Below are 11,315 nucleotides of genomic sequence, written 5' to 3' on the forward strand. Positions count from 1 at the left end.
AATCTGTTCGTGAATGTGAATTGAATCAGCTCTTGTGTACGTATAAATATAAGGCATGTTATACACATCTCGTTCCCGAACAACACGATTCGCCCAGTGTATACCCACCTTAAGCCTCGACTGACGTTAGCCGCCAGGAGTTACGGCATGGCCGCCATGGAAGCTGATGCTCGTCGCAGCACTTGACGTTTAATCAGAACATGTCATTTTGCAGATTTCATTTTCACAAATGGCAGACTCTTTTTTCGGTTTCGATACCACGCTCGGAGTAAGTATGCTTCTTCTGATCTTGCGCGCGGACGCAAAACCCATATTTAGCACGATTATTTGAATTCTAACGAGATACACGAGCATGAATCTCCTTCCCGATAAACAGTCCGCGTCGCGGTATATCTGTATCCTTGCGAGACATAAAAGTTTCGATCTACAAAATCCGTAATATCCCGCGACATCGCAATTTCTGTTCGAGACGACGCAAATTCGCTTTCGATCGCGTCGATAATCGTCCCTGAAAATAACGAAATTATGTGCCAAGCGGGGTTACGTCGGGTTAACCTCATTCCTATTTCCCTCGCCCTAAAGGTCATTAACATCGAGCATGGTGAATCTCAAGCGAGTCCGCTAAATGAACGTACGCCGTTTTAATTGCCGAGTCTAATTTAGCTAAGTCTCTCGGATATTATGGAGGAAATATCGTTTCGAACGTGACTGCAACTTTTATACACTTGCAATTTTTTTTCAATAATATTTCCTATTATTTCGTTTCTTATTTGATAGAATTGATCATGTTTGTGTTTTCTGTAATAATTATTGTTTATTTGGTATAATCAGGATAACAATTTAGAGGATGGACTAGATTGTCCATTGGAAGAAGATGAATTTGAAGAAGAATATGACGCTTTGAATGATGAAACATTTGGCCCTGATGCAGCTATTGGCGATTGGGAGGAAGATCATGAGAAGCTTGCTGAAATTACAGAATCAAATCGTCCACAGAATCAGAATGCAACAAACAAAAAGGTACGTTGTGAATGTTCAAGATATTTTCTATAATATATACAGAATTTTAATATACAGAGTTGTGAGAATATGAAGATTATGTGAAAGAGTTTGAGAAGTGACTACAAACTTAATTTTACAATATTATTAAAGCAGATTAGCAGATACAATGGAAGAAGCAATTTAATACATTATAAGATTTTTTATAAAGGAATTAGTCCTTGTTACTACTACTTTGTATTAAAAATATTATTTTAAACTCTATATAAATATATATTATATGTGCTATATAATATATTTTTGCAAATTAATATTCACATAGATATCAATCTGAAGAGAAATGTTTTGCATATATTTTAAGTATTGTCACATGTGATACCTATATTAGAAATATTAAAAATCCAATATATCAAACATTAAAATTGTACTTTTTATCTTTATTAGGGAACATATGAATAATGTTTGCTTATAAGATATAATTTAACAAATAATTTTATAGCATATCAAAAGGATATCTAATTGTACCTTATTCTTCTATATTGTTATATTATATATTATGTATTTTTTTAAAGACAAATAGATGGTTTCATATATCTTATATACCTTATATATATTTCTTTGCAGAATCTTTCTAATATAGATATCGAGGATAACTTATCACATTTGGTACTGGATAAAGAAGGAATAGTTCCACGACCTGATGTATGGGGCAGTCCTTTGAATCTATCCCCTCCGAAGGCTCAACCACGGTTGTCTTTACCAACTTTGAAAAATGCCTGTACTGTGGAAGAACTGGAAAGGGGGCTTGTTGCAAATAGGCCACCTCCAGGTCTCAGTAAACCACAAACGCAACAACAGCAGAGAAAGTCTGAAGGTTCACTTCTCTTTGAGGCCCTATCTTTGAACGAAAAATTTCAGGTCAATGGCCTACCTCCGACACGTTTCCCACCGGGGTTAGGTCTACCTGGGGCTCATCCCATAGTTTTGCCCAACATAAGAGTTCCGCATCCTCAATTGATGCAACCTCCTAGATTATTAGGCTTAATTAGTAAGTATATTATTTATTCTCTACATGATATATATTAACACATATGTGTGTATTATATTTATGCAAAGTATGAGTCAATAAATATTTGATAAATCTGAGTAATTTGAGAATATTTTAGAATTAAATGTCTTTAATTATATATTCTTTTAGAAAGATTGCATTATTTTCCAAATTATATTATTCTACCAATAGGGAATTATACATTTTACACATTTCTATTATCTCTATATATTTGCTTCTATTTTTTATCTGTATAATTGTCTGCATCAATATTATATATTACATTATGTTACAATATTTTGCACAAGTATAATACACACATATATAATGTGTTAGTATATATATTAATGAATGTCATAATGAATGATAATTAACTATCAAATTTTTGAAAACTATTGATGTGGGATATTTTTTTAATAACAATATTTTCATTCATTAGATCAAACAGGCAACATGTTACGTTATCCTCTACCGCCGCATTTAATGTTATCACAACCAGTACCGAGGCAACCCCTTCATAGCTCCTATAATTTTCCTGTAAGTTTCTCTTCTCCAATAAATATACAAATACATTATTACAATTAAATTATTTTCACATTAAAATGTATTTTATAAACAATTATATTACAGCAACCACCACATCCTAACTTAGGAGGTCCGCAGTTTCTCCGGCCAGATCACATGATGTCTGCATTTCCTAATAATCAAGCCAATCATCATCCACAACACCAACATTCTTATTTAGGAAATCAGAGAAATCAAAGACCTTACTATCATAATGATCAACAAGCCGGACATCAACCATTTTTTAAGAATAATCAATATCCTCAACGCAGTCATGACAGAACTAATCAGAGACACTATCATCAACATTATTCTCATGGCATTAATGGTAATGCTTCGGGAGAGTATGAACTCTCAGGAAAACTTGCTATAAAAGCTCACGAGAAACAATGGCTAATCAATATACAATTGTTACAACTTAATACAATTCAACCATATGTTGATGACCACTATTATATTGTATTCTGCGATAAACGGAACAAGCGACATGTGAATCAAGAACAGAAAGATAAAAAACACCATAATAACAATGGGTATCACAGGGATCATAGGTATGTTTTTCTTTTTTCCCTCGTTTAATTATATTACATGATTTAAAATAAATATAATAAAGCTTATATTTCTTATATAGATTTTCCATATGTTTATATATATCTTAGAAATTATTTACACATTTTTGTGATAGTATAACTACAAATGTATTTTGATCTAAAGAATTTGCGCGCGTCAGATTTTGTTTAGATATTGTTTATTCTTCATTATAATTATATTTATTTATAATTGTTAAACTTCTTTTACGTTTTTACAGAGATTGGGAGCCAACATCCCAAGCTCCCTCAAGATCAGCATATACACCAGCTCAATTTGAGAATTCATTAGGCAAACTTCATTGCAGTAGTGTTACGGCACCGCGCAAACTTATCGATATGGATGTCGTGTCAAATAGCGAATCTCAGTCTAATTCTCAATCACAACAAAAAGATACTAAAAAAACACGCCAATTGCTCCTTGAAATCGAAAGGGTATAAAACTGTGATTAAAATAAATATTTTATTAAAATATTCTTTAATAAAGAAATATTATTCTTTAGCTATATACACTGCTATTCAAACTCGAGGATCTGAGCAATCCTCTTGCTTCAATTCCGGAGCCGCAACAGCAGCAGGAAGGAGAAGTTGAGACAAATACAATTAAAACGGAACCAGAATTAATTAGCATGACACTATCATGTCTGCAACAATTAATACAAGATGATAAATTAGCTAGTATGCTAAGTATTCGAAAAGGAAAGGTAAATTGATAAACAGAAGAGAGATTGGAATCTTAATAATCATTGTCAATTATAGCTCATATAAACATCTGTATATTATATGTGTCTGTATACATATACACACGTTTTATATATATATATGTATATATATCTGTATGTTACAGACATTATTACTGCGTTTTTTACCTCATCTGAATGTGACAGAATATAATAAGCAGTTAAGAGAATTGTGGACTGCAATATTTAAAGGATTAGCCGTGATAGGACGTAGAGATTGTCATTTATTAACGGATTTTTATTCCGAATTTCGGAGATGGCTTAATACTGTGAAAGATTTTGATACAGTATTGCGATTAGCAAGAGCATTATCGGACTCGGCTACTCATCCCGTCAAAAACAACAGTTTAAGTTTTGCTCTTATGAATAAGGTTAGTTAAGAATAATTATTATGTATAATGATGAATCTTTCTTGATAAATTCGATGCATATTTGCGCATAATACATAAATACATTTATTGCATACATACGCATATAAATTTCTAGAAAAATTCTATTATTATTCTATTATTTTACTATTGGTTTCTTTTAGTTTGGTGTATCTGCAATAGCAACAATGCTCGAGCAAGCAGAACAATTATGCGCCACAAACGATTCCCTGCCTTCTGAATGGTCAACTTTTATAGAAACGATAGTTGATATAATTGGTGCTTCGTCACCCTGCATTATACCTTGTCAACCGATTGCTGCAAATACGCTCAATAAACATCTGAATCGGATTTCCAGTTTAAAGATAGAAAGGTATACAACGCTAGTGCGCTTGTTGACTGATACCAATCCTTTACGATAGTCTAACATTACAAAAGTTACATTTGGCAGACTTTTTTTTTTAATTTCTCTTTTCTTTCAACATATGAAAAATATATATATATAAATTATGCTAAAAAAAATAATACATACAGACAAATATTTTAATATAATTACTAATGTTATCGCAAAATATCCACTATGTATCATAATATTTCTAATAGATGCCATGATTTTACAAAGTAGATTAAGTATTTGACGAGAGATATTAAAAAAAAAAATTTATATATATAAATAGAAATTCTGAGCATCCTGGTGCACAATGAAGTTTCTTACTCGTATATATGTGTATAATATATATCATCTTTTACTTGTATATTTTGTACACATTAATCAGTCTTTGAACTGATAATCAGTAGCATAAAGAAGCCATTATATATATCAGACAAAAATAAACGTGCATCAGAGAGATATAGTAGAGTTGCATGCCAATAATCTTTTTAGGATGATTTTTTAAATTATAGTATTCTTGATTCTACTCTGTGTAAAATTGGTATCTAATATACGATATAAGGGACAATTGAAATAATCACCTTGATTTATTTCATCAATGCATTGATTCATTTTTCATCATAAACCACACAGCCAAATCAAGATGATAATTTCAAATGCGTTTACTATATTAAACTATATTAAACTACACATCCTATTTTCCTATGTTACATTTTATATTTCTCTCTTTTTAATTATCATATTAAAGCATTTTATATAATATATATTATATACATCTAAAAGAGCAAAGAGTATAAGTTCTTCTACCATTTAAATTATTGGTTATATAATATATAGCTCTTTAAATTTACTTGGACATGTATTCGTACGACTTCTTTTTTTTAATGAAAACTTTGAATTTTCTATTTAGACATATATGTTGATAGTTTTATATGCATGAAAAATAACTGTTTTTCTTTATTTTTTTAAAAATAAATTTCTAAGCGAATTCAGTTGGATGCATTAGTGCATACTGGTGTATATAAAAGTTGTACAAAATTATGATGACAAAAATAATTAAAAAAGTAAAATTATTAAAACTAAAAGCTATTATTATTTTTATTAAAGAACGAATAATGATAAAACTCAATATTAATATTAATGTTTTCATTACTTATGATTATTGTAAATTTGTGTATAACATTTAAAAATGTGTGCATCCAACCAAATTAGCTATACATTTTTTTTCAATTACTTATTTTATTCCATATGTAAAAGAATAGAACATTAGTATTTATATTAACAGCTTTGAATAAAACTTATGCTATTAAATGTATTTTTTAAAGTTTAGTTTTATGTTTATTCTGCAATTAATAAATATACGTATATATACGTATATATATTGATGTATATTATATTCACGGAAGATGAGGCATAGGATGTGTACGTTTTTACTATTGTTTATATAAAAAGCAAAATGTACGTTATTATACGCATCGTTATGAACGAAATTAATAGTGCTAAAAAGAAAAAAAAGTTGCTATCAGTGTACAGATGACATATTTTGGAAATAATGACAGATAATCATTTACATCGCACTGTTAAGATGTAATTACAAAGACGGGAGACGGAGACAACAATTGCATAAGTTAGTTATCAGCAGTAAAACTGTAATAGTCTTTTTATAAAACTTTGTATTATATAAGTACCAAAATTAAATTTCTATCGGTTTCGACATCAGAAGCATGTGATAACATAAACTTTAATCTAGTTATAAAAGACGTTATAGTCCCATCAGTTTAGGAAGTGTGATCTTTTTTTCCTCTTGGATACGATAGCTATTGTTAAGTCAGTGGCATCTTTGTGATTGTATAATGAGAGGAAGAGAAAAAAGAAGCGACGATTTGTAATTGCAATGTGTGTTTTCTGGCAGTACCGTAAGAATTTTAAAAATAATCTGAAATGTATGACATGGCCTTTAGAGTACTAAATAAGATAATTACTTTTTATCGCAATTTAACTATGATCTTATTTATGTACTTCTAGCTTGTACATAGAGCGATATTGATGCGTGAATGACTGGATACATTTTGTAATCAAAGTGCAGAAATGCAAAAATATTTAGGTTTCTGCGATGTCGCATGACATATTAATATTATAATATTTTGTGAAAACAATTTTTAAAACTAGCGTTCTTGTTATTACTTTGTAGTTTTAACGAGTATAATAGTGATAATTCATCCGAACGATATTTTTGAGTTGCATTGATATTTTGTAAAGAAGAAATTATTGAAATCCATAAATAAAAAATTGCACATAACAGTTTTAATTTTGCACACATGTAAAAACATAATTCGTATTATTATTCACAAATATTTTGTCATATCAGTTTTTTTACTGTAAAATAAATTGTTTTAATCTATTCGGCCACTACAATTGAATATTAAGATATATTCCAATTTTATTACATTTACACAAATTAAGTTATGTTATCACATATGAATAGCTGTTTATATATAACAGCTTTATAGATAACAGCAATTATTTCAATGCGATTAGCTGTATGATTTAACTGATATACATAATAAACAATGTTATGATTTTTTCTATTGCTATTATTAATTACATTAGACAAATAGAACTTTTACAATTATGAATTGTACGATATTGAACAAAAAGTAAATTGAACCAGATACTCGTTAATATATAATTCAAAAAGTTTTGCTCTAACTTTTTCATTACTTTATTAAGCTGATAAAGAGAAATAAAGTTTATGTTTTTACATAAGCAATGCTAAGAATCTAAGGGATACATGATTGATCCCATTAGTTTATAGAAAATGATGCATGTCTGAAAAGTCCAAGAGTTGCATTACATTCTTCTTACTACGTAACTGGGCTTACAGCTTCGGAGAATAGACTTAGTTGTAGATGCAACATGTTTATCAGTTATTTTGTAATTTCGAGTTACTTCGAATTTTTAAATAATTTTAAGATTGATAGAAAAACATGTGTTTTAGATTTATTTTATGACTTCTTAAATTTCACTCCACCGATTATACTATTTTCTTAAGGGCTATTAAAAATATATATATTTGGTAAAGCAATGCGCCCGTTCAAACTACAATAGTTATAAAATTTTATTTTTTTTTTTTACCATTGTCATGTTTATTATAATAACTAACTGAACTGTATTGCCTTTATAGTTTTTTCATTATTGCCTCAGCGCCAATTGTTGCAAAAGTTCGATATTATGTTGCTAATGCAATAAATGTATCAAAAATTCATACTACACAGCATAACAATATAGAATGAATATATTAAAATTATGTAGCGACAAAATAATTTTGTTGTTTATAAGTACCGTATGCTTTAGTACTAATCAGATACATATTTGTTTCTCTTTTCTCAATATATATACAGATATGAGAGAATATTACAATATTGTAACAAGCGATGTTTCATATTTTTTGTTTGTCTCATGGAAATCGAAACTTTTGCCAATGGAAAAGAACATGCAAATATGTCTTCTTGTAAAATAGATAAAATAATTAAAAAATTGCGAGGTTTAATTTTGGATTAAAGATATATTTTTATAGACACGTTACGTTTATTATGTTCAAACGAAATATATGTAATGGAGTACTACAAAATCGAGGTCGTTAAATTAACTTAAAAAAAAATCCTACAAGTTTATTATCTATATTATCTATATATTATGTACCCGTGATACGCGCCTGTACATTAAAAGAAAAAAAATTGATTGTAAATTTATAACACAATCTGTGAGGATATAATTGTAGCTGTTGTGTATGTACAGAATTGATCTAATTTGAAATCAAAGTCTTAAATAAATGTTTTGCATCCTACGTATATATAAATATTTTTTGTATTTCATTTATAATCAAAATTATAATCTCATCTATATTATTTCTATAGATCAAATTTTTCTACTCTTTTAAGATTTGTAGATAAAATATTTTTAATGCATTCAATTTTTTACTCGCAAAATATATGAACTATGCGGATTTCGAAAAAGTTAGTGAAGATGTCCTATATTGAATATTTATTTATGAAATTACGGTTGTGCGAAATTCACTTATCGAAATTGTCGCATCTTCCTATTACCAATGAAATATATTATATTTCCGCATAATACAATTGCTATCCTATATTTTCTTGACATTCATATTATATACTTACTTACTAGCAATGCTTATTGTCGATAATTAAATTTTTTAGTAAGTTTATTAATATGTTCACAATACCTGGAGATATGGTCGCGCGGAGCTTACTTGACGGACCTGTCGCACATTCTCCAAAAAATGAAAAACTGTAGTAACGGGTAATGAGGCCATCACTTAGTGGTTTTCTCAGCATTCTCGACAGTTTTCTCCACACTTTTCTCGGCACGCCCGACACTTCTCGGCATTCCCGATACTTTTTTCGGCACTCCCGATGATACTTTTTTCGGCACTCCCAATATGACACGATCACCCGATATTTTTTTCGGCACCTCTCGATATTACACCTGAAAATAATATGTAAGTAAATATTATTGCTTACCTGAAAATAATATTTATTTATCAGTAACGTAAAATCATAACTTGAATGTGATAAGACAAGTAATTCTCATCATCGTAATATCGATCGTACTACAATTATGATTGTAATGGTCACGAGACTATATAACATAAAATTATAACTGTAGCGATCACAATATTGATTATAACTGTAGAATATTATGTACCTTTGACATTGGCAATGCTGGATCGCGATTAAACCTGCATTACAAATATTCCGACGTTAAATAATACATTAAATAATACGATAATGATACGCACGTAATACACCGTACGCGAGCGCGGAGACGTGTGAACTTTTCTACTGTATTATGCGCGCCAGATTTTTCGCGCATGCGCGGAGATTATAAAACGCGATATGTGAATAATGTATTATAATCTTGAGTTTAATAAAAAATAAAAGATTAGATACACAGACTTCTTATATAAAAACTAATATATATATATATATATATATATATATATATATATATAATTTATATAATACATATACATAATAAATCGTAGTGTTGCTGAGAATCAAAGATATATATAATCGACTACACTCTCTTCGCGCCAAAAGCCCGGTTTATTTATCCACTGTTTCCATGGATACCATGATCGAGAATTGGCGCGAATTAAAACTCTCAACATATATAAACGCGCTGTTATTTTCATCAAATATAATTGAGATTTATCATTCTTGATAGTATTATAAAGAGCGTAAGTAAATAATGTATCTGTGTATGTGTGTGTGTGTGTGTGTGTGTGTGTGTGCCGCGAATCGTCTAAAAACAATAACATCAACGTCAACAAGTTTCGGAAAATACGAGAAGATGCGAAGGGAATGGAGAAGAGAGTGGGGGGGGGGAGACATTCCAACGACTCGTCCGGCCACTTTGTTTACAATACGCGGTAGCGCGAGTCACTTGTGCGTGCGTGGTACGTGTGTGTATATATTGATAGTTGTTTAGACGAAATATTACATTATTTTAAATTCTTACAGTATTAGGTGAAATATTACATATCAAATACAGTGAAAATAAGACAAACATAAGACGGGAAGCTTTAAAGAGGTAGGAGCAAAGATGAATCTAGCATTATAATCACGGCCGGATTTTTACTCGACTATCATCAAGAGAGTATATATATGTTTCGGGAATCGCAATATCGTTTTTTGATAGATCTCGAAGACGCGAATCAGTCGAGAAACGCGGATTCATGAAGACGCGTTCGAATTTTATTTTCTTTGTCTTTCTCTCGCGATTATCAAAGAATGTATTTCCCGCGTCGAGAATATCTGAAAATTGTCTGTATATAAACAGATACATCGTATATTATGCTCGCGATTTGTACGAGCATTTAAACGACGCAAGCCGACATAATTCGACTGCTCATTTCAAGTAAGCTCCGATTAATTTGTAGAATGATCAACGACAACATTTCTAACGCGATATAATTATCGTATAATAATAGAAATATTGTCGGTCTTCATGCAAGAATTATAAGTCGAGTCAACTTGTGTCATTGAATAAAAAACATCCGTGATATCGACTGTATCAAGATTTCGCGATTATCCCCAGAATAGTTACGAAACTGTCCACGCTGAGCTGCGGGTCTCTGACAGCACTTGACAGTCTGTCTGACTGATCCTTGGCTGATGATTATACGATCTTGCGTTTTGCTGTGAGATATGTGTTGATCGTGCCGGGCTAACCTCCGCGAGTGTATTCCACTGTTGTGTTTCTAACCTCAAACATGGCTGACTCCGAACAAGACCCGGGTGATCGACTTGATAGCGATAACCAGAAGAATGATAAAATGTTCACCCTGAAAAAGTGGAACGCCGTAGCTATGTGGAGCTGGGACGTGGAGTGCGACACTTGTGCCATTTGCAGAGTCCAGGTTATGGGTGAGTCTTAATTAATTCAGAATTTTCCTAATTAATTCTCCTTTCTCTCGCTTTTCCACAGATTGTGTACATTTTCATTAAAAGAAATGTGTTATATATCATCAAATGTTACACAATGACAGTGCATTTGTGGTACTACCTAAAAGAACGTTCGAAATTTGAATGT

General features: G+C 30.6%; 2 protein-coding genes across 3 annotated transcripts in view; both read left to right on the forward strand.

Moving 5' to 3' along the window:
- The first annotated feature begins 133 nt into the window (after nucleotides 1-133).
- On the forward strand, nucleotides 134-8,556 carry LOC126850108 (protein PAT1 homolog 1). Its single transcript, XM_050592789.1, has 9 exons — nucleotides 134-268; nucleotides 832-1,020; nucleotides 1,624-2,047; nucleotides 2,487-2,584; nucleotides 2,678-3,162; nucleotides 3,420-3,633; nucleotides 3,702-3,902; nucleotides 4,046-4,309; nucleotides 4,471-8,556. The coding sequence occupies exons 1-9, from the start codon at nucleotides 230-232 to the stop codon at nucleotides 4,726-4,728; spliced, it is 2,172 nt and encodes a 723-aa protein (XP_050448746.1). The 5' UTR covers nucleotides 134-229; the 3' UTR covers nucleotides 4,729-8,556.
- Nucleotides 8,557-10,160: 1,604 nt separating this feature from the next.
- Nucleotides 10,161-11,315, forward strand: part of LOC126849739 (RING-box protein 2) — a 52,339-nt gene continuing 51,184 nt past the window's right edge. Inside the window, exons 1-2 of one of the 2 annotated variants that reach the window (XM_050591895.1) lie at nucleotides 10,161-10,313; nucleotides 10,821-11,149. In XM_050591895.1, coding sequence (XP_050447852.1) covers nucleotides 10,996-11,149 — 154 coding nt within the window. In that variant the 5' untranslated portion in view covers nucleotides 10,161-10,313; nucleotides 10,821-10,995. The remainder of the gene's footprint in view (nucleotides 10,314-10,820; nucleotides 11,150-11,315) is intronic. The other variant, XM_050591896.1, reaches the window with a different exon arrangement.

This window comes from Cataglyphis hispanica, chromosome 5 (assembly GCF_021464435.1).
Source record: "Cataglyphis hispanica isolate Lineage 1 chromosome 5, ULB_Chis1_1.0, whole genome shotgun sequence".
Classification (NCBI taxonomy): domain Eukaryota; kingdom Metazoa; phylum Arthropoda; class Insecta; order Hymenoptera; family Formicidae; genus Cataglyphis; species Cataglyphis hispanica.

Coding starts and splice junctions, on each gene's coding strand:
- LOC126850108 (XM_050592789.1), top strand. CDS start 230: ATGGCAGACTCTTTTTTCGGTTTCGATACCACGCTCGGA. Junction 3,163..3,419: donor GGGTATCACAGGGATCATAG/GTATGTTTTTCT, acceptor ACGTTTTTACAG/AGATTGGGAGCCAACATCCC. Junction 3,634..3,701: donor TGCTCCTTGAAATCGAAAGG/GTATAAAACTGT, acceptor ATTATTCTTTAG/CTATATACACTGCTATTCAA.